The sequence below is a fragment of the Rattus norvegicus genome, chromosome 5 (genome assembly GCF_021556685.1).
Source record: "Rattus norvegicus strain SHRSP/BbbUtx chromosome 5, alternate assembly SHRSP_T2T, whole genome shotgun sequence".
Classification (NCBI taxonomy): domain Eukaryota; kingdom Metazoa; phylum Chordata; class Mammalia; order Rodentia; family Muridae; genus Rattus; species Rattus norvegicus.
In genome coordinates this window covers 78084395-78109462 of record NC_141538.1, presented here as the reverse complement: position 1 = coordinate 78109462, position 25068 = coordinate 78084395, and the positions used below count along the sequence as shown (strand labels likewise).

The window sequence follows — 25068 nt, the reverse complement described above, 5'->3', positions numbered from 1 at the left end:
TACCGAGTCACCGCTTAAATCACCTTTAAGTAGACTTGTCCTGAGTGAAGGCTTGGGTCCTTCCTGTCCCACATTGTCAGTGCCTTCTGGGTTTACTTGAGATCCAATAAAACAAAACGTATACTATATATCACCAAAGCCAAAGGGTATATTTCTTTTTTGTGTCTGTAAAATCAGGATGCACCTTGAAAGCAGCAGCAAAAAGCAAGTTCACGGGCACAGCTGTGGCTTTAGCAGTGGCTCATAAATAACGGTGGGTCTGGGACACTGAGATGTTTTGGTTGGGCAAGGCTGGCTTCTGTTCCTGAGGAAGAGGTATGTCGACATAGTATTTTATAGGTGTGATATAAGGGGCAGAGAGTAATTTTAATTATGTCGTAGTTTTTATAAAAATATAAGATGGAGTCAGGAAAGAATCACTAGGGAAAATTCCTTGTCTTTGGGCTACACTATCAATATTATGTAACGTTGGCTTCCTTCTTGTTCCTCTTTGTGGAGCACTCATTCCTCTTCATAAAGCACTCACACTCATTTTTTTTTTAATTTTCTTTGAATTATGTGTCTCATTCTAAACCACAAAGGGAGGCTTTGGTTGTGCCTCAGGGACAACTAGCTAAAACCCAGCAGCACAGAAAATTAAATCCTGGGATACTAGGTGTTTCCTGAGGAAAAGTTTCAACAGCAAGATGCCTGTTAACATCAGATGCTCTCTGTTTCCAGTGATAGACAAAAGTCACAAATTGGACATTTACAGGAAATGTATATCAGGAGAAAAAAAAAACAATTCACCTTTAAGACGAGACCTACTGCATGTTTGTAGGCCTGCCGTTGTCTATGTTATATAATAGATGGTTCTCTTATAGCACAAGACTGGGCTCCTGCTTCAGTCATCTTTCTAAATTACTCATGGTTGCACAACCTGCTCATAATAATTGTATGCAATTTTATGGAGTAGAGTGAGTCAATACATGTATACAATGAGGGTCAACTAGGGTAAGCTGCTGTTGTCTAAATTAACCATAGGAATGTCTCTGAAACAAATGTAAATTGAGAAACAAAAAAACAATTGTGAGCCGAATCTAGTAATTAAATGTCATAATATGAAAAAATGTCAATAAACACCTGCTCTTGAATGAAGAGTATAAAAACGTTTAAGAAATAAATAGAAATGACTGCTCTTGATTTGCTTTCCCTGAGGAACAATAGAAGGTTATTTAAAAGCCAACGTTTGAGAAGCGATACAGCTCGTATCTGTGACGCCAGCTCTAATTTGCCCTGAGTACTCAGGAGAGATGCTACAAATCCAGTTCATCTTGGCTTTGGAAAGCTGGGGTTTGGTTGTTTTGGGGGTTTTTTTTGAGTTTTTTTTTAACTGAAGCTAAAAGCAGTTGCCTGGTGTGATTTTCTATTTTATATATCTCAATCATAGAAATTTATTTCGCTCGCCTTTTAAACCAACCCAGCAGTAAGCATGACACCCTGCGTAGTGGTCACATTCAGTGACAGTCCTGTGTGGCAGGCAGAGTCTTTTGATAAGCATTTTATTGCTAATTGCCTTCAGCCCAAATTGTCCCAGCCATGGCAAAGGACAGGGTTTCATATTTATCCTCTCACTTAATTCTTGAGTTTCCTCTATGGGGTAATAAATCTGAAACATATTTAATTCACTGAATATTTATGCCCTGTCAACTGATGTAACTTGAATGAGTTCCCACAAAATAAATTCTGCCAGTAACCAGTAGATATATGTATAAGCTTGAATATTTTTCGTGAGTTTTCTTTCCTATTTTTTAAAGGTTTCAAAATAAACAAATATACAGTCTTGCTATTAAAACTGGCTCGTGCATAAACGCACCGCGAGAGTCCTCCCAATAGTCTTGATTTCCAAATGCCATGTTGAGGATCCTTTGGGGACTGCTCTTCAGTCTTCTGCCTTGAAGTGCTTCACGGTGCTGTCTGCAGTCCAGCTGAGCATGGCTCTTTCGTAGGGTCTTTTTGTTTGTCCTTTGTTCAGTATCTTTCCCTAAAGAACTGATGAAGGAAATGCTTGGTTGCTGCATTGAAAGAATTCGACTTATACATCGACTTATACGTCCTGGTATCAACATTCCAAATACCGATACCTCGAGACTCAAGGGTTTTTCTCTCATCTAAAAGGAGGATGGCGTAGACGGCCCAGAGCAGGTGGAAGAATCCCATCGGCACCGGATACTAAGGCTTCTTTAGTGCTTCTGTGCCGTCATCATAATGCATGGTACTTTTCCTACGGTGCTGGTAAATGTGCAGCAGGATGCTGGCATCGCTTCTATGGGGAAAAGGGAGGAGAGAGGGAAGACAGAATAGCACCCCATCAACTGGGAAAAAATCTCACTTAAATTCAGCTGTATCTTGTTGGCACTTGTTAGCTGCAGTGGAGTTGGGGAACAATGACTGGCACATTATGAATGCTGGGTTATGCTGGGAAGAATTGGCTGCTGGGTGGGTAATTCACAGGCTCTGCTACAGCACCTGGAAACAAGCTATACTATTACATTAATGCAGATAGACAGTAAGAATGGGGTTTTGCAGGGAGTGTGTGAGAAGAAAGGAGAGAGAACACTGGGAGGATTAGAGTGACTATCAGAAAGTAGGATACTAAACTTTAGATGGCAGGAAGTGGACAGGTTTGCCCAAGCTGTGACTATTGAAGAGCCCAGGGTGTATCTTGGAGGTCTAAGAACTGAGTTGATCTTCAGCTTGAAACTTCTATCCTAGAAAAAGAAAAGCACTTCCTTTTGTTGGAACATAGCCTGGAAAGTCCCAGCAAAGGCCCAGCGGAGGGCTGGCTGCAGGTACTTCTGTCTAGGAGCCACCCCGGTCTATAGCTGTCCTCATCTACTCAGAGTTAGATGCCACACACCATTTAAATTCCCCACGATTGCACTGGAGGCTGCGTATCATAGTAGATAAGATTACAGATTGATAAGAGCCCCGCAAGTTTAAAAACGAGGGCATGTTATGTATCTCTTGACACATAAGGACAGAAAATTGTCCTGTTCATAACACAAAGCCATTATTAAAGTAAAGTTCCACTTCTGTCTACATTCAGTAAAATGTAACTGTTGACATTTTCTACAGTGAGAACATGTCCCCATCTCCGACAGCCCAAACACGGCCACATCAGCTGCTCCACTGTGGAAATGTCCTACAACACTGTGTGTTTGGTTACCTGCAATGAAGAATACAGATTAGAAGGACATGCTAAGCTTACCTGTCAAGGAAATGCCCAGTGGGATGGCACAGAGCCGCGGTGTGTAGGTAAGTGGCTGGAAGGCGTAAGGTCTCAGCAGGTCACTTGTCCAAGGTTCTGCAAAGATCTGGAGCTGAACACATGCTCTTGAAACATGTGGGTAAGCACGTATCTATACACACGTGCAGTGTTGTAGATGGACACATAAGGATAGATATGTTCATATGTGCGTATGGATAAACATGCCTACACACAGTGCTGTAGATGAATATGTGTGCATAAACACGTACATATGCACACACAGTGCTGTAGGTATATATGTATAGATAAATATGTTCATATGCACACACAGTGCTGTAGATGAACACGTGTAGATAAGCATGTACATAGGCACACACAGTGCTGTAGATGCATTGGCAAATACATTTGATACATGTAGATAAATATGTATGTATGCACACACAGTGCTGTAGGTGTATACATATGGATAAATATGTTCATATGCACACACAGTGCTATAGATGAATACGTGTGGACAAACACATACACATGCACACACACAGTGCTGCAGATGCACTCTGAGCCTTGGAGCCTTTTACTCCTCTCTCCCCACATGACACTGCAAAACTTCCAATGCCCTCACTGTCGCCGCTCTTTGAGGCATAACTCAGCACAATGTGCCCAGTGAAAAGCCCCAGCTCCACTGTTAAGAAGATTCCAACCTTCAATTCGGTTTTCCAGCTCACTGAACTTTACAGCTCCAATGGGCAAGGCACACACGCATACAAGCACACACACACATACACACACGCACCCACACCAAGGAGAGCTTGAATGGATTTTCCAGAAAAGCAAAGGCTTTACAATCACTTTATTTGTTGAATGTCATTTCTCCTCGTCTTGTGGAAAGGACGCAACTGTAAACTAGCAAATTTTAAAATCTTTTTAGGGAAAAAAATAAATCCTGAGTGTTCAATTCCAAGTAAAGACAAGATGCATGCAAATTTGACAATGATATAATTGTCAAACTAAAAGAAAATGAATGATAAGGGGGGTGAGATGTGGTAGAACTCTAATGGGAAAATATTTTAAATGAATTAATAAAATAGAATTTAAAATGTAAGAAAAAGACAGGAGAGAAGAATGAGCCAAAGGAGTTAGAGGAAAGCACAGAGGAGAGGGAAGGCGCTCTAAGGTGAGGGGCCATGTGACCCTGTGCACGGGAATAAAAAGCAGCTCACACAGCCCATGGTTTCTAGGGAAGGGCAGATCCTGGAGTGAATTAAAAAGAAATCAAAAATGCAGGCAAGTACTACTCATAAAAATGGGGAAAATATTATCATAGTGGTAATCATCTCTCTGAAACTGCCTGAAGGATCAGGGAGTTGGAAAGTAAGGAGACTTTTTCAAACTAGAGAAAATTAAACTATTTAGAGTATGTGTAAGTGCCTATACACACCTGTACATACACATGTGTGTGCGTGCACACACACACACACACACACACACATACACACACACGTGCTTCTGCACATTCTCAGCCATGCCATGACACGCAAGAGGTCATAGAACATGTTTCAAGGGTTAGTTCTCTCCTTCCCCCTGTGGGCCCCAGGAGTTGAACTCATGTTGTCAGGTTTGGTGGCAAGTGCCTTAATCTGATGAGCATCCCACTGACATCCTTCAAACTTTGGGGACAAACCCCAGTAATTCTCAAGCCATGTAATTTGGTGTAGAAAGCTGTCTAATTCATATTATCATTTTGCTCCCAACCTGGTAACTACTAACAATAACAACAATGCCCCGGAACCATAAACTAACTAGTTATATAGAACTAATAACAAACATAAAAACAACCTACATCCAGAATGTTCTACCAAAACAAGGAGATCTTTATCCTAGAACTCTAGTAAGGGTTTAAAATATATCAGCATAACTCACTGCTTCATTACAGAAAATAGGGAAAAAGTTGTGTGGTTGTTTAGTATAAGAGAAGAAGTGTACTCCATTTCAAGCACATTTTAAACAGAATCATAATTAAAGAGGTAGCTTTCTAGCTAAGAGCACTCATTGCTCTTCAGATGTTCCAAGATCAATTCCCAGCACCACGTGGAGGGTTATAATAGTCTGTAATTCCAGTTCCGGGGGACCTGATGTCCTCTTCTGACCTCTGCGGGCACCACACCGTGCACATGGTGAGCACACAATGTCCATCATAAACCTGCGACTAGTAGGGCGATTCTAAACAGACAGTGTTATAGAAACTGGGGAAAAGAGAAGACTGAGATCAACCGCCTCGCTTCTTATCAACCCTAACAGTGAACCACAAGATTGGAGGCACTGATACCCAATCTTTTCATCACTGGTGGATTGCTAAAAAGTAAAATTAATCTACCCCAAATACTGAGAGTTCATCCGAGTCATAAGAGTAGCCATTAAGCAGCCAGTATTTATATTATGAGAATTAGGAGAGACGGTGAAGGTCACATTCACCAGATTGGTTTAAATGAGCTAGGAGTACAGTTCAGTGCTTACCTAGCAGGCACGGAGTCCAGGGTCCATCTCCCTGCACCTTATGAAAATGAACATTGCAGCACACATCTATAATTTTAAAAGCTTGGGAAGTAGAGGCAGGACAACCAGAAGTTCAAAGTCATCCTTGGTTATTTAGCAAATTCAAGAACCTCCTGGATTTTTGAGCCACTGTTTCAAAGGACAAAACAAATAAAAACCTACAAAATACGCATATGTATTCATTTATATGTATATACACATATATGCGTTTATGTATGCATACATAAAATGCAGCCTTATTCCATAGCCTAAATGGGGCTTACTTTTTGTGTCCCCCATTTTAAAGTTAGAGAGCTCTTTCAGGGTTTTTCTAGAAAGTTATACAGTCAAAAATCACTAGGATAAGCATGAAAAAGAAGAGCAATAGGAATAGTAAATAAAATTGATCTCCTTGACTTTAAATACATGCTAAAACTGCAAAAATTAAGATAATGCGAAGATTGCAGACATCTCAAGGGGCAACATAGCTCATGAAACTTACAGAGTTCATGTGTTACTAAGAAAACATCACATCAGTTAAGGACAAAAGATGTATTCAAGAAATCGCACAAGAAAATCTATTAATTCTTTGGGGAGAAAAAATGAAAATGTTCCTTTTTTAATTTAATTTTCTTTACTTATTCACTTTCCATCCTCCTCCCTGCCCCCTCGCAGTCACCCCTTCCCACAATCCTTCTCCCTTTCTCCTCTGAGTGGATGGGAGACCCCTGGGTATCCCCCACCCATGACAATTTTCTTATTTCTCTAATTCACAACCGTTGCTGGAGTAAGTTCTTTTAAACATTAAAATATTCAGTAAAATAAATAAATAAAGCCACTAAAACATATGTGTAAGTGAACACTAGCCAATTTCAGAATTTATTGAGCATAAAAGAAATAGGTATTGAAATATTAGGAAGACAGACATCAGTATATTAGATGAGATAAAATTAAAAGCTATATTCACTTAAGTACAATGAGTAAGCAATAACAAAGAGGATAAAAATTCAACGATTCTCAGAGTCAACAGTGAACTGTGTTACATTGTGGAGGGTGGACCCTAACAAGGAACATTGAACTTTGAATATTCATTGCACTGGACCCAGCAATTATACTGTGCTTTTCCTTCTGATCACAGCAGACGAGGAAGGATACTAGAGTAGGTCCACAAAGCTTACCCTGTGCAAACACAGAGATAAACTAGTTCCTTGGGAAAGAAGGCTTTCACTGTTCCAGAATGGATTGAGAGAAATCAAGTCAAGGAGGCGTGTGATCAGGCGTGTGATGATAGTCTACGTAGGAGCAGGCGTGTTCGGCCACTGTCTGCTGGGTGACAGGATACTTATTGCTGGGTTCCATGTATGCTCAGTTCTTTTGTTTGTAGTAGAGAATAGCAATACTTCTTCCCTATATGGGATTAAGTCAACACAAGCAAGCTCTGACAGCAAGGCGCTGCCACAGTAGGCACGGAACAAATGCTGACTTGTATTACGTGAAGAGGAGGAGAGACACTGTAAATAATACCTTCCTAGAATCTCCACTATAATAAATTTCTATATATACACATGCACACACACATACTATACATATACACACATGCACACACACATACTATACATATACACACATGCACACACATACTATACATATACACACATGCACACACACATACTATACATATACACACATGCACACACATACTATACATATACACACATGCACACACATACTATACATATACACACATGCACACACATACTATACATATACACACATGCACACACATACTATACATATACACACATGCACACACATACTATACATATACACACATGCACACACATACTATACATATACACACATGCACACACATACTATACATATACACACATGCACACACATACTATACATATACACACATGCACACACATACTATACATATACACACATGCACACACATACTATACATATACACACATGCACACACATACTATACATATATATATACACACACGCACACGCACACACACACACACACACACACACGGACTCCTAGCCTTGATTTACCACCTTTGTTTTCAGTGTACCTAACCCACCTGCTAGTCTTTGTGCTGAAGGTAATAAGAAGGGTCAAGGCCCCCGTTGTAACACAGCCGTCTGTAGGAAGAGGTGAAGACTTTTCTCAAATACACTCATTTAATGAGAGGACCCAAAAGCTGATAAAAAATAAAATCAGTTGCTGAAGACATCACTGAATCCACGAAAGATGGAGTCAAGTTTATCCTTCAAAAGCATAACTTATACCACCAATAGCAACTGAAGTTTCTAGAAGCAGATGATAAAAGTCACAATCAGTGAAGTGCTAGAGACGTTAAGGTTTTGATACAGTAGTGAAATAGCAAAAGATGGTCTGGGGACATAGCTCAATCCATAGAGCGCTTGTTCACCCCATAGGAAACCTGGGCTTCGATCCCACATAAAACCTTCAATCCGACCTCTCAGGAGGTTGGAAGCAGGAGGATGAGAAGTTCAGGGTCATTCTTGGCTGCATGGCAATTTGAGGCCAGCCTGGGCTACAATTAAAGAGAGATAACCAAAGATATAGTCTCATACTTGTATACGTGTAGTATATCACACACAAGCGTTTAGAGGTGAGCTACGTCAATCTAACACAGCAAGGTTACATTTGTGTGTGAGGTAAAGAGAATCTGTGTCGTTTCTAATTTGTGGAACCTGAGTAACATGGCTGTCATTTCTCTGAAACAGAACGCCACTGTGCCACTTTCCAGAAGCCCAAGGGCGTCATCATTTCTCCACCCAGCTGTGGCAAGCAGCCAGCCAAGCCTGGGATGATCTGTCAGCTGGGCTGCCGCCAGGGGTACATTTTATCTGGGATCCGAGAAGTGAGATGCGCCACATCTGGAAAGTGGAGTGCCAGAGTTCAGACAGCTGTGTGCAAAGGTAGGTCCTGCGTGAGGCAGGAGAAAAACCGAATTCCTGGATACTGGCATGTGAGCGTTGGGTAGGGCTGCCCCTCTGTGGGTCATGCTGCAAACCTACCGTTACATGAGAGGTAAAAGCTATGTGTGAATCAGAAAGACTCTGGTTCAAACAAGTGACTTTACAACAATCCAGTCGGGAGAGAAGGACAGAAGAAATTGAAATTCAAAGATGACACAAGTGCTGGAATCCGCTGAGAGCTCCCATTGGGAGTTGGAGGCCTTTGAAGAAAGTCTGATGTATATAATGCAGGGGGCTGAAGGGGCCCAAAGGAACAAGAGCTGTGTGCCTTTCAAGCCTGCTAGAGTGTCATTTACCCCACAGCAAGAACAAACCGTGGTAATGACAGTGTTAAAAATAAGAAAGAGTCCAAAGAAATAAAAAATAGTGTAAATATAGTCCTGAGGAAAAAGTGTGTGTGTGTGTGCGAGTGCATGTGTGTGTGCGTGTGTGCATTCATGTGTGTGTGAGTGTGTGTGTGTGTGTGTTCCAGAAGATGAGGGAAATATAAGCATAAGAACCAGAACAGATATTGTTGAAATGTCGCTAATCTGGAGTGTCAAAATGAGGATCCCTTTGGAATAAACAGGCAATAAATAAGAAACTTGAGTACCTCAGCTGATTGAACCCAAGAGGCTGAAGGTAAGAGATGTGAATGAAATCAAGAGAGCACATATGTATCTCACAGACCCAGATGTTGAAGGGGAAAGGGATCCAGATGTAGAAAAGTGTTCCCAAGAGATCTGGATCTTTAGCCCCCTGAGTAGCTTCTGAGCGCTGGGCTGACAGGCTGAAATTTCCCTGAGAGATAGTTCTAAGTTGCAGAGTTAATGAGGAAAACTCAAGTTTCTAGAGAAGAAGAAACTGTACCAAAGAACATGAGTCAGATTCACATCGCAACCAAGCCTCAGGAGATGGAGAGAAAACAAGCGTGAAAAAAATCAAATGCAACTCACTGATTAGTGAACAATGAATGAGAACTGCAATCGCTTTTCAAAAAGAATTAACTGCTGTGCATCTTCCTAGGGAAAACTAGACATTGAATCCAATTCTAGAGAAACAATAAGATGAGACACACTATAGGCAATTCAGATACAACCATCTGGGAAATTTGGTAGACCTCATTTAACACCATTTAGAAGTAGAAGACGCATTCTAACCCACGACAAGAACTTGACTTTACTATGTGGCTCAGTACGATGTTAGCAAGCTTAAGTCAGCATTTGTAGTGTGTAAAGTGTTTCCACTGTTTCAACTAATGAGCCTCATTAGTTTTAATTTGCTGCTTGTTTAATAGCACATTCTGGGACTGCTAATTAATTCTGATTGATAGCCCCATTTTCAAGGGTAGTTTCTGCCCCAGTCAGCCTCCATTTTCCTCCATTTATTCATCTGTTTCATTAAATAAAATATTGACCGGGTCCCCACTGTCTGCTACGCACTAAATAAAACAACAGGGTGAGAAATATGCTTTTTCTTCAACTAAATGGAGGGGGAGAGTCTGTTTCACAATGACATGCCACATTTTGTGGTTGGGAAGTACAGAGACTATGAAGTCTCTGGGAGTGAGCATGCCAAGTGTTTTGGGAGAGCCAGGAGCAGCTTTTGAGCTTAGTATGAAAAGACTTGTAGTGCTCTTGAGGTATCAGGGAAGAAGGCATTAAGGCAGGCCAAGAAAAGAATCTGGGCAAAGGCCCAAGTATAGGGCAGACTGTAGAGAGCGCTTCATGGGCTACACAGCAAGGCCAGTCCAGAAAGGGGCCCCTAAGTCACACAAGATAAACCACACAAAATAGCCATGTGGTCTGCATTAAATGGTAATCAGCATATTAAAATAATAAAGTATTAATATGGCCAGACTTTTTACCACCTTTTAAAAATAAATGTATGTGTCAGGATGTTTCATTGAGTTATGGTTTTTTTCTGGGTCAGACGTGGAGGCTCCACAAATCAGCTGTCCAAATGACATCAAGGCAAAGACTGAGGGACAGCAGGACTCTGCTAATGTCACTTGGCAAGTCCCAACGGCTAAAGACAACTCTGGTGAAAAGGTAAGTCTGGCCTGAACATCCCCATCCTTTCCAAATGGATTCTAAATGAACTACATGAGTGAGGCAGAAATTCTACTATACCCTAACAATGAGGTGGAAATATATACTACAACCATAACTGCTAATGCCTCATCTGGAGACAACAACCAGCATTGAGTTTTTAAGTAGAAATGTCAGATAAGAATCTGACCGAAACATCTTGTTTCATAAGTTTGTTGTATTTCCACTAAGGTCTCATCATTGATGAGTTTTCATCCCTTGGGTAGTTCTGAAAAAAAAACTAGGAAAAGAAAGATGTGGAACCAACCTTGATTCCTAGTCCTGAAGCTGTCTTTTAGATGATAAACTCCAAAGGAATGCATTTTAAGCAAACCTGAAGGATGGGATATGAGTATGTTTTCCAGAATCCAGCCTTACTCAGTATTTTAACATTACATGTACTACAGTAGCTTCCCATCAGCTGGTAGGGAAAAGCTTAATTTAGGAATTAGGAATGTGGTTTCCTGTGTCCAGATGTAAGAAGATATCATTAAGCAACATTTGCTTCCACAGCTGGGTATAAAAATAAGTGTAAGCTCTTCCAGGCAAATCAATAATAATTGTTCTGATAATTGTGTTGAATAGATTTATATTCAAAGTAGCTTTTAAAATTCTGACCTCCAGGACTAAACATAAGGAGGTGTCCTCAGGCACACTATGAATACTTTTTATTCAACACACAAACATGTGCATCCTCATCAATGTGGAGCATTAGGAAGCGCAGAGAGGGAGATGCATTTTAGGATCTGATGAGACAATGCAGCAAGTATAGCATCTTTGCAGGGATGCAGAAATCACATGTCCATTAGTCTCTGAGATAAGACAGCCCAGCAGCATCAATAAGAAGCAGGAAGCATGTCTTTATTTCCCCCTCCTAATCTTAGGCAGGGTCTCAGAGGCCGGACCAATACCACTTTGTCTTTTATTCCCTATTGCCTAGAGAACCAACAATGAGGTTTTTCAGTGTTGCCTCTGTTTTTCTCAATCACTTCTCACATTCTTACACTCAACTCGTGAACTTGAGTCCAAATCCCATTGCCTGACTCTTGACTCCCAACCCAGTCACCATCACCCTGTCAGATAGTTCAACTTCTGCAACAAAAGCTAACAGGAAAAATATGAGGAATTGCTGTGATAGTGCACCCCTGGGAATGTGTAGTCATTTTTAGAAAAGCTCTGTAAATGAGAAGAATGGATCCAGGGAAGCAGGATACTCCATGAAAGCAATACCTATCATGGCTTATAGGATCCTGTGCATAGAAGACCAAATACATGCCTAGGAACCTATGGCTCATTAGCTCAATGGATGCTTCAATGTCTTAGGGTTTCACTGCTGCGAAGAGACCATGACCAAGGCAACTCTCATAAAGGACAACATTTAATTGGGGCTGGCTTACAGGTTCTGAGGTTCATTCCATTATTATCAAGGTGGAAGCATCCAGGCAGACATGGCACAAGAGGAGCTGAGAGTTCTGCATCTTGTTCTGAAGGCCAACAGGAGAACACTGGCATCCTCAGGCAGCTAGGAGGAAGCTCTCTCGCCCACCCCCACAGTGTCATACTTCCTTCAAAAAGGGCACATCTACTCCAAGCAGGCCACACTTCCTAAAAGTGTCAGTCCTTGAACCAAGGATCCTGAAACTACCACATTCCACTCCCTGGAATATTCAAACTGCCATACTCATATTAAGGAATGTAGACGTTGTGTCAAAGAAAGGCCTCCCGACATTAGAGCAGACTCAATGGTAGTAAAATGGCACCATGGACATGTAGTCTCAACATTGCCATCATACAGACATCATACAGTGAGGTCACTACATTTAGCCCATCTGGGTGAATCAGGATAATCTTTTCATTTTATAATTCTTAATTCAGTCATATCATCTAAATGCCTTTTGCCATATAAGGTAATGTTCACAAGTTCAAGAGAAGACCTGGATGTCTTTTGAGCTGCCACAAAGGAGAAGAATGCAAATTTGCCTAAAAGAGGGGAAATAGAAATGGAAGGACCCATTTGTGGACCAAGAGGTTGGATATACATGAAAAGCTATTGTTTGTGGCCCATGGTCAGACTCAAAGCAGAATTGGAAGGGTCTGCCAGAGACCCTTCCAAAAGAGAGGGGGGAGAGAGAGAGAGAGAGATAGAGATAGAGATAGAGAGAGAGAGAGAGAGAGAGAGAGAGAGAGAGAGAGAGAGAGAGAGAGATTCTGGAAGTTTGAAGAAAAAGAGGAGAGGGCCAACTAGAGAAATAGAGTGGGATTATTGAACAATGTTGAGAGACGGTTTGAGATTAGTGATCATTCATTAGAGCAAGATTGATCTCCACACTAATATCTTCAGAACCAGGAGGATTTTTTTTTGGAACAGACATAATGAAGCAGGTGAGGTAGTTTTTTGTAATATAGAATAGTAAAAAAAAGAAAGAGCAAGGTAAGGCAATTTCAGAACTTACTGTAGCAGTGCCCAACAAACACGAACTCAAGGAGGATAAAAGAAAGAACAACCCAGGTTTCTGGGAGGACCTTTTTCTAGACTGTTGCCTTTCCTCTGATCATCCCTTAGGGCAATTCAAAAAGGGAGGTTTATTGGTGGGAAAATAGGATGCTAAATTATAGGTATAATGTGATAAAAAAAAAAAAAACTCTAATTGTACGACTCAACTTGAACAAACTCAACTGGGAAAAATATCAATAAAAAATAACTGATTTTTCCCAGTCTTTAGACTTGGTTACTTTGGGATATGAAAACAACTTCTTTCTGTAATTAAAATCCACTTGCAAGGATTAAAAAGAAGAATCTTGCTATCTAAATAAAAATTTGAATCTTATATGCACTTCAAAGCTTTGTCCTGTTATATAGCCCAGAGCTGGCCCAAGGGATAGAGAAATCAGCACTGTGAATGCTCTTTCATTTATTCTGTACCCACACCCAACTCCTCCTTGGGCTTCCCTAGAGTCAGAGTTGGTAACGTCAGCAGAATCATGACCACCGCAACAGTGTCTTTGTCCTCCAGCACCAGTGAATGTTCCACTCTAAAGCAAAAGAATTCTACAGATGTTATTAAAGAATAGATTTTGTGGTAGGAAGACTATCATTTGTTATCTAAGTGAGGCTTGCTCAAAAGCCATGGCCCTTAGGAAAGGAGCACCAGCCCCAGCTCCGGTTGGAGAGTTCTGATGGCAAAGGAGCTAGAGATGTGGGTGGAGTGAGAAGGGCTCTATGGGCATTGCTGGCTTAAGAAGCTGGAGAAAGGATCCATTCTGTACACTCCTATGCTATGGCCTTTATGCGAGAAAAGTGAAGAACCAGACGGACTTCTGCTAACACCTACTGGGGTTTAACTAGTTCTGCTCCCCCATCCACTGAGAGTCCGGGTGTTGGGGAACCACTAGAGTATGGGCAACCATCAATGACTATAGCACTGAAAACAATGATTTCCTGTCTCCCAGCAGCCCTCAACTACCATCACTCCCAAGGAGGAGCCACTCTTTCAAGCCCCTCACAGACCTAGGAAAGAATGCTAAGCTTCTGAGTCTCTTAATTGGTTAAAAAAATGCCATCAAATACATACAAATCCTTATCAAATCACCTCATAAAGTGTTCTCTAAGCTTATTTGAAATACTTTAGAATTCTAGTGAAAATAAATATATTTTACTATATAATATTTTTATTCATGTGTCATTTAACTTCATTTTAAAATTTTTAAAAAATTTTATATATCTGAGTACACTGTAGCTGTCTTCAGACACAGCAGAAGAGGGCATCAGATCCTGTTACAGATGGTTGTGAGCCACCATGTGGTTGCTGGGAATCGAACTCAGGACCTCTGGAAGAGCAGTCAGTGCTCTTAACCCCTGAGTCATCTCTCCAGCCCCTCATTTAACTTCTTTTTTTATTTTATTTTCTTTTTTTCGGAGCTGGGGATCGAACCCAGGGCCTTGCGCTTGCTAGGCAAGCGCTCTACCGCTGAGCTAAATCCCCAACCCCCTCATTTAACTTCTTAATGTAACAAACTGAGAAAAAAAACTTTACAGGTTATAATGCTTTTTATATAACATGCTAATATAGTTTTATTACTTCACAATTTCTAAGCTAATGGGGAAGAAAGAATCTATTGTAATATTATGGAAAGACGAGAATGTAATCTTGGCTGAACACTGAGAAACTTGGGTTGAGATATTGAACAGTATTGGAGAGCTTTGTATAGCATGTGTGAGACCCAAGTTTTGATCCACAGCACCACACGAATATCCCAAAATAAAAACATGACTAAAACTCGGGCCTGCACCGAACTTTTCACTTAACACAGTTAAAGGTATTTAATACAGAGCTGAGAACTCTGACACCATAGTCCCAGACAGAGGGGATGCAGACTGTTACTATGCTGTAGGAAAGAACATTTTATCACCTATCGGTAAAATACTGATAGGCTGGGGTCAAGTCTATGCGTGAAAAGATAGTGCAAGGAAATAGTAAAAATATGTTTTAAATGGTATACAAAACTGTTTGCAAGAGTGACACTCAGAACCAACTGAAAGGTCTTCAGCATATTCTCTGAAAGAAATTATATTTGTGTGCAGAACATGACAGAAGCACTTAAAAGTTGTTCTACGCTCTGAAGCTCATGCAAGAGTATGAAAGCATTCTACTGTATTATGCTAAAAATCTAAGAAATAATATGTATGCTACCTCTATAAACAGTGAATGAGCAGTCTCAAAAATCACCACAAGGACTTGCTTCCTCCCCTTTTTCCCTGTATGAAATACTGTATCACCTAATTCATTTAGTGACCATATATAAATGAGAGGATGGATGTACTACTGACATTATTAAATATTACTTGTCTCCATAAGGTGTCAGTCCATGTCCATCCAGCCTTTAGCCCACCTTACCTCTTCCCAATTGGAGAAGTGGCCATCACCTACACGGCAACCGACTCATCCGGTAACCAAGCCAGCTGCACTTTCTACATTAAGGTTATTGGTAAGTCTCCAAATCATGTAGCTTGTTTCGAAAGACAATCCTTTATATCCATCGCTGTCTGCGACCCAGGTTCTTCCTCCTGGCATTGAAACCCTCAGACCTCTCTCTCAGAGCCCTCCATATCTTTAACTGTCACCCTCTCTATTTCTGCCCAGTTAAGCTCTTTGGAAAGTTCCAGATGGCTGGTACCTCTTTTTATTTACCTGCCATTTATTCTCAAAGTCATTCAAGCCTAGACTCTGTGCCTTCTGCTCCTATGATAGCATTGCCATCAAGGTCACCAACAATCTGTTGTGACTCTGAACTGCCATTCCTACGATCCCCTCCTAGACCCACGACTGAATATTGACCACCTGAGTCTCTTAATGATTTACTTAAGGTCCCATCAAATACATAAGCTGCTTATCGAATCACCTCATAACGAACTCTCTGAGCTTAATTAAGCTTTTTAAAAACTCGAATGGAAAACAAGTAGATGTTACTATGTAAGCGTTTTCACTCAGGTATAATTTAACTTCTTAACCTAACGCAAGTATCACACTTGAAAAAAAATACTTTACATAATGTTTATTTTATAGCATGCTGTGATATACAGCATTTTTTTCTGAAAGGAATCATACTTCATACTTCATATGATGGGGCCATTTAAAAGTTATCCTAAGATCTGAAGGTCAAGTGTGCTCTCATTTTTTCATTCCTCTCTTACACAGTCTTTCCTCTGGGCTTATTTTCTTAGCCATCCCTTTCTTCCCTACATCTTTTTCTCCCCTGGCTTCTCTGCCACAAGTCTGCCACTAACTCCCATCTTGCCTTTTCTTCCTTTGTTTCTTCATTACTTCTCAGACATTGATGAGCGCCCAAGCTTCCGGCCTTAGACCTCTACTCTTTCTCTGTGGTTTTCCTGTGTGGTTCTGTTGACTGACAACCCACACCTGTCTGTCTCCAGCTTGGATCTCTTTTCTGAAACCCAAACCTATGATTAATTAAATTAAATTAAAACTATGATTTAATTAAAGTAGTAAACCTCATCTAGGATGTGGCATGGTAACTCATGCCTGTAGTCCCAGCTCTAGGGAGGCTAAGACATAAGGATCATTCATGTAGCCTGGAATTCATAGCAAGTTCCCGGTTAGCCCAGGCTAGCCCGAGCTACAGGAGGAACTTTGTCTAAAATGATATGATAGTATATTTAAGTGATCCCAAAAGTTCCACCAGAGAACTACTAAAGCTGATAAACAACTTCAGCAAAGTGGCTGGGTATAAAATTAACTCAAATAAATCAGTAGCCTTCCTCTACACAAAAGAGAAACAAGCCGAGAAAGAAATTAGGGAAACGACACCCTTCATAATAGACCCAAATAATATAAAGTACCTCGGTGTGACTTTAACCAAGCAAGTAAAGGATTTGTACAATAAGAACTTCAAGACTCTGAAGAAAGAAATTGAAGAAGACCTCAGAAGATGGAAAGATCTCCTATGCTCATGGATTGGCAGGATTAATATAGTAAAAATGGCCATTCTACCAAAAGCGATCTACAGATTCAATGCAATCCCCATCAAAATACCAATCCAATTCCTCAAAGAGTTAGACAGAACAATTTGCAAATTCATCTGGAATAACAAAAAACCCAGGATAGCTAAGACTATCCTCAACAATAAAAGGACTTCAGGGGGAATCACTATCCCTGAACTCAAGCAGTATTACAGAGCAATAGTGATAAAAACTGCATGGTATTGGTACAGAGACAGACAGATAGACCAATGAAACAGAACTGAAGACCCAGAAATGAACCCACACACCTATGGGCACTTGATTTTTGACAAAGGAGCCAAAACCATCCAATGGAAAAAAGATAGCATTTTCAGCAAATGGTGCTGGTTCAACTGGAGGGCAACATGTAGAAGAATGCAGATCGATCCATGCTTATCACCCTGTACAAAGCTTAAGTCCAAGTGGATCAAGGACCTCCACATCAAACCAGATACACTCAAACTAATAGAAGAAAAACTAGGGAAGCATCTGGAACACATGGGCACTGGAAAAAATTTCCTGAACAAAACACCAATGGCTTATGCTCTAAGATCAAGAATCGACAAATGGGATCTCATAAAACTGCAAAGCTTCTGTAAGGCAAAGGACACTGTGGTTAGGACAAAGCGGCAACCAACAGATTGGGAAAAGATCTTTACCAATCCTACAACAGATAGAGGCCTTATATCCAAAATATACAAAGAACTCAAGAAGTTAGACCGCAGGGAGACAAATAACCCTATTAAAAAATGGGGTTCAGAGCTAAACAAAGAATTCACAGCTGAGGAATGCCGAATGGCTGAGAAACACCTAAAGAAATGTTCAACATCTTTAGTCATAAGGGAAATGCAAATCAAAACAACCCTGAGATTTCACCTCACACCAGTGAGAATGGCTAAGATCAAAAACTCAGGTGACAGCAAATGCTGGCAAGGATGTGGAGAAAGAGGAACACTCCTTCATTGTTGGTGGGATTGCAGACTGGTACAACCATTCTGGAAATCAGTCTGGAGGTTCCTCAGAAAATTGGACATTGAACTGCCTGACGATCCAGCTATACCTCTCTTGGACATATACCCAAAAGATGCCCCAACATATAAAAAAGACACGTGCTCCACTATGTTCATAGCAGCCTTATTTATAATAGCCAGAAGCTGGAAAGAACCCAGATGCCCTTCAACAGAGGAATGGATACAGAACATGTGGTACATCTACACAATGGAATATTACTCAGCTATCAAAAACAATGACTTTATGAAATTCGTAGGCAAATGGTCGGAACTGGAAAATATCATCCTGAGTGAGGTAACCCAATCACAGAAAAACACACATGGTATGCACTCATTGATAAGTGGCTATTAGCCCAAATGCTTGAATTACCCTAAATGCCTAGAACAAATGAAACTCAAGACAGATGATCAAAATGTGAATGCTTCACTCCTTCTTTAAAAGGGGGAACAAGAATACCCTTGGCAGGGAATAGAGAGGCAAAGATTAAAACAGACACAGAAGGAACACCCATTCAGAGCCTGCCCCACATGTGGCCCATACATATACAGCCATCCAATTAGACAAGATGGATGAAGCAAAGAAGTGCAGGCTGACAGGAGCCGGATGTAGATCGGTCCTGAGAGACACAGCCAGAATACAACAAATACGGAGACGAAGCCAGCAGCAAACCACTGAACTGAGAACAGGACCCCCGTTGAAGGAATCAGAGAAAGAACTGGAAGAGCTTGAAGGGGCTCGAGACCCCTTATGAACAACAATGCCAAGCAACCAGAGCTTCCAGGGACTAAGCCACTACCTAAAGACTATACATGGACTGACCCTGGACTCTGACCTCATAGGTAGCAATGAATATCCTAGTAAGAGCACCAGTGGAAGGGGAAGCCCTGGGTCCTGCTAAGACTGAACCCCCAGTGAACGTGATTGTTGGGGGGAGGGCGGCAATGGGGGGAGGTTGGGGAGGGGAACACCCATAAAGAAGGGGAGGGGGAGGGATTAGGGGGATGATTGCCCGGAAACCGGGAAAGGGAATAACACTCGAAATGTAAATAAGAAATACTCAAGTTAATAATAAAAAAAAAAAAAGGAAAGACAAAAGGTTTTCCCACACAGATGTGCCACAGTCATCTCAGACCCAACTAATAGATGCCTAGCCCAGAAAAGTCAACGGCAGAGCTACAGAGCAAAAGCCAGGAAGCCATGCTTGGCTCTTTCTCCTCAATCGCCAAACCCACTAGGTTATCAAATTCCATAGAGTTCACCTACCTAATGTCTCCAGTCTCTCCATCACCACAACCACTAGACTGAACAGATCCTTCCCTCTGCCTCCAAAAGGACAGTGAAGGTCTGCTCCTCTATTAAGTGACCGTGGAGTTTTTAATAAGACATATAAATCACTTGAATCAAAGCCTGATACACATTATCTTTGTAAAAGCTAGATAACAACATATTCAATGTTTATTTTTATATGTATAGTGTATGAGTGTTTTGACTATATATGTTTATATGTACGGTCATATCCCAGGAGGTTATGAAAGGACATCATATCTCCTAGAATTTAAGTTAAAGACGATTGAAAACCACCACGTGGGTGCTGAGAGGAAAACCTGGGACCTCTGTAAGAGCGGCAAGTGTTCTTAATGCTGACCCATCTCTCCAGCCCCTACATTTCGCTCTGGTTGTTATAGATCTATTTCCACTGCATTTAACTTGGATATATCCAATTCATTTTATTCTATGAGGTTTACACAGCTCCTTAAAGTAAGGAATGTATCTCACACTGGCCTGACGGCCTGAGTTATAAGTTTAGATTAACATGGGACTCCAGTAAAATCTAATCAGCCTAACTCCTTTCCCAGTATTTAGCTTTCTAGCTGTTTTGTCCACGTTGTGTTAAATGCAGGCTTTACCAGCATGAAAAACAGATCTTTTTATCTGGCTTTATGACTTCAAATATGAAAGTGTGACTTAAGAGTTTGCAAAGTATGACTTTTATAAGAAGAGTTGGGATGGTGAAATAGAAAATATCTACTTGTGTGCCTAGCTAGACATTAGCTGATTTTCCAAACTGGTAAAGAGAAAGTAGAGAAGGACACGAGGCAGATAACGGGTGATGGAGACGGGAAACACCCCCAAGGCTATATATTTCTCCTTGTCTCCGTGGTGCAGATGGGTAAGGGAGGCTGGTGCTGGCAATTCAGGACGGCTGCCTGCCTGCAACAAACAGCGATTGATTAAGTCTCAGTCAGCTCCTGTACCTATGATTAACTTTTCAGATGTTCAGCTAAACCAGATAAGCTTAGATGATGTTTGAATGCTGGTTTGTTGTTTGGTTGTGGGTAAATAATGACTGCTTTCAGGTTAACTGTGAGATGACTGATTCAGTATTCTCGAAGAGCACTGGCCTGCCAGGAGCTTTTCTCCTTCTGTTGCTTTATTTAAGCTCCTTGCTTTGAACACCTTCTAGGGGCCAGGAGCTATGTTATTTAGTGGAGAAGGGAGCTATCCATCTAGGGTAGCACTAAGCCCAAGTTATTGTACTCATAAAATGTCAAGTGAGCAAGAAAGACAGAGACTGGGAATTTACTTGTAAAACCTAGGTTAAAATGGAAATATGTGTGTTCTCAGGGATATACCTCGGTTTCAAGATGTGCTTTCATGAGCAGACCAAAATGTCTTGGCCTTGGTGCAGTGACTACAAGTTTTTAACTTAATGACTTCAAGCAAGTTCCTTAAGTTTGTCTTGTCTATGTCCTCACATAAAAAAATTAAAATAGTAATTTGTACTTCAGGCTTCAAAGGTATATAATTAATATGTATAATTATATGTAAAATCTATAATGAGATTGAAATCCCTTCCTGAGTAATTTCTTTACTGTCCTTTACTGATATGTATACATTAGTACATATTTATATAATACACACATGTGTATTATATAACATATATAATATATTATACATATCATATATACATACATATATATCAGTATATATTTTTATGACATTCAACCAGTACTTTAAAACATGACTTTCCCATCCCATCTCAAAACTACTCCAAGCACACTTCTGTTATGATAAAAAGCCCTGACATTTTCCAAAAGCAAAGGATTTATTTGGAGTACAATTTCAAGTTGCAGTTGATCACTCAGGGGAAGTTGAACTCGAAGCCACTAGTCTCATCACCTCAACAGTCCAAAGCAAAGAGAAACAAACGCATCCATGCTTGCTTTCTTAACTATTACACAGTTCAGGACCCCTGCCTAGGGAATGACACCTCCCACAGTTATGCCGAGTCTCCCCGCCCCAATCAGCAGTCAACACAGTTTCCCAAAGTCCTTCCTACAGATCACCATGAGACTCCTTTCTCAAATGATTCTAGGTTGTGTCAAGGCAACGGTTAAAACTCACCAGCATGCCACCCGTCAATCTGAATTCTAATGCTCAATAAATTCATCAAAGTTGAAGGTCACAGCCTAGGACCCAATCCAGGCTTGGCCACATATCCTCAACAACCGGGGAGTCAGATAAATACTGCAAAACTTAAAAAAATAGATGCATTCATTGCGGCTACATTGGGAAGAGGGATGAAGAGATCCAGCAAACCCCCAAGTCTTCTGAAGTGGGGTTAAAACTTAAGTACAGACCAAGGATCTGACCATCTATACAGTTCACCTCAATGCCTGGCCCCACCCACCACTGACCATCATTGTCTGGGCTTCAGTCTCATCCTATAAGGCGGTCTAACAAATTTCTAGAAGACAAAGTCCATCCTGGCCGGTGCCTTTTCCTTTTCCCAGTATGAGATTACCCAGGATTATATGGGGTCCTTTGTTCCAATAATCTGGGAGTCAGACAGGTAGTCTCAATGTCTCTTGATGCTTTAAAGAGCAGGCATGACTTCTTTGTCTGATTCCATGTTCTGCAGACGTCGAGCCTCCTGTCATAGACTGGTGCCGATCTCCACCTCCAATCCAGGTCGTAGAGAAGGAGCACCCTGCCAGCTGGGACGAGCCTCAGTTCTCAGACAACTCCGGTGAGCACAAACAGATCTTGACATAGGCCAGGCAAGAGAAGTGAAAGAAACAACAGCTGAGAAGAGTGAGAAATGGCACCAGGCGGTGCCTTTCAACGCGAGTATAATTTAACGTTGGCATCATGGCTCAGCCATTGGGATTTCACTCCCTTCAGTATTCACTGGGCATTTATTAAACTGTTGCTAGGTTTTGAACTTGTAGGTTGTGATGAGTTTACTAAATTGAGCCTATGATGCCCTGAAAAGATAAGAATTTCTCCTGGCATCCCAGTCCAACTCTGTGTATTTGCACTCGTTCCCAAATGTTAGTTGAATGGGTTACAAAAGGCCATAGGAAGGTGGTGGGGAAACCCGAGCAAATGTAACTAGAGTCCATTTTTAAAACATTCCCTAAAACAACAGGGGAATCAAACCGATTTCTTAAACCACCAAGCTTTCACCCAGCAGACTGAGGATAGTTTGTTTAACAAAATTCCCTAATTGAATAGGATTTTTGAGTCTATTATTTCTGTGCTACGGCCTAAATGTTAAATCTTCTGTTCTCCAGTAGTAGACAAATCACACTGAGTGGGTTGCTCAGCCGCTTTGCATAAATAGAAAATGGAAGCACATCAGACGGAAGGCTAATGATCTAACTGCAGACTGATGGACTCACACCCCTTCTTCCCTCCGTAGGGGCTGAACTGGTCATTACCAGCAGTCACACACAAGGCGACCTGTTTCCTCATGGGGAAACGGTGGTGTGGTATACAGCCACCGACCCCTCAGGCAACAACAGAACCTGCGACATCCACATTGTCATAAAAGGTACTCTCTTCACCAGACTCTCCCCAAGTCTAGCTAACATCTGATGTACGTGATCACTGCAGTCCTCTGTTTTATGGGGGAAGATGATAAGTGCTGAATTTTCAAGATGAAATGCTGGCAGATTGTAAGTTTCCTGTTGTCATCCTTGACCATGTGACAGATTGTCTATGTGGGTGGCTGCTAATTCCTGTGTTGACAAGAGTACCCCAGAAGAAAAGAGCCAGTTATAAAGGGATTTACTGAATTGCCTTACATGATATTGGCTGGAGAGCCAGCTATGGTTTCTGCACGTGGGTGATGCAGAGAACCCAGTTGCTGCTCACTCCAGGAAGTTAGAAGCCTGGAGTGCAACCTTCATCCTCATGATGTAGTCCCAGGCCAGTGAGAAAGGCCTGGAAGCTCCTTGGAGGGTTGCTGGGAAACTAAAAGTTGAAAGAACCTGGATTCTCATGTCCAGGAGTGAAGGCAACAACAAGAGATTGTCTGACACAATAGTGGGCACATCTGCTGGCTCCTTCTTCCTCTCTTTTATCCCCACCCCATCTTATCTTATTAGATGGAACTGCCCACATTCAGGACAGGTTCTTCCCAGATGATGACTGTCCCCACCTGCCAATCATCCCTGGAAACACCTTCAGCGACTCCCCCAGAGTAAATTAGCACTTTACTAATTTTAGAGGCATCAGTCAACCTGTTAAGCTCATAGTCAAGATTCAGCCTCACGTCTGCCCTTACATGAACCGTTTCCTCTGAGATTGCAAAGCGTTCTTTAAAGACCTTGAAAGGGTGTTTGCTATATAATGTTAGCCATGTTTTATTCAAGCAGTTATTCCAGAAACCATAGTACAAAGTCAGATATACTTTTACCTTCCTATAAAATGTGCATAACTCCTAATTGCATAGTAGTACAACTTTTCAACATCTGCCCACAGTACAGGAACCACAATACAGGAAAATGTAGTCAGTGCTGCTTTCCCGTCCTGGGGACCCTTGGTAAAATGTCCCAAGGGAGTAGTAGGCAGGAGTCCTCTCCTTGACTTAGCTTTAGTTCCTAGACCACACTGCTCCTACAACTATAATTGAATAATACAATGTTATTTTGACACAGGTTCTCCCTGTGAGGTTCCCTTCACCCCTGTAAACGGGGACTTTATCTGTGCCCAGGATAGTGCTGGAGTTAACTGCAGCCTGACCTGCCGGGAGGGCTATGATTTCACAGAAGGGTCGACTGAGAAATACTACTGTGCTTTTGAAGATGGCATCTGGAGACCACCATATTCTACAGAATGGCCAGACTGTGCTAGTAAGTTTCAATCCCACACCTTTTAAAGTGCACCACCATGTGCTTTTCTACATGGCACACAGAAAATGTGCCTTACAGTGAGAATTTATGGAAACGGTGTCATGAATCAGAAATGTGTATGGTTTAAAATATCAGCCAGCAGAGTCTTGCTAGAGATTGGGTTAGTAGAGAAAGGCAGAACTATCTTGATCTGCTCATGATTTACCAAGCATGTGTGAGGAAGTTTGTGAGCATAGAATTCTTTACCTGAAGTTTCTTAGTGAAAGAACTTATGGGACTTAATGTCCAGTGTAGGTGATAGAAAACAGTAGATTGATGGTGTCTAGATTTAACTTAGATCCAGAGCTGCTGAGTCTGTGTGTGAGGTGGGATGGAGTGTGGGGGAGGGACTGGAGGATGCTGGGGATCGAACCCTTGGACAAACTACATTCTAAACTCTAGCAACCCATTTGTAGAAATTTGCCTTTGTGGAAATGATACTTTCAAGGATTACAACTATACATAACAGTTAAAACTTGTAAATGTCTG

General features: G+C 41.3%; 1 protein-coding gene across 1 annotated transcript in view; it reads left to right on the top strand.

Moving 5' to 3' along the window:
* Svep1 (sushi, von Willebrand factor type A, EGF and pentraxin domain containing 1) overlaps positions 1-25068 on the top strand; it is a 176912-nt gene that overhangs the window by 69402 nt on the left and 82442 nt on the right. Inside the window, 7 exon segments of the mRNA NM_001419684.1 lie at positions 3118-3297; positions 8549-8743; positions 10715-10833; positions 15729-15858; positions 22323-22430; positions 23106-23237; positions 24346-24540. Of these exon segments, the coding sequence (NP_001406613.1) occupies positions 3118-3297; positions 8549-8743; positions 10715-10833; positions 15729-15858; positions 22323-22430; positions 23106-23237; positions 24346-24540 (1059 nt within the window).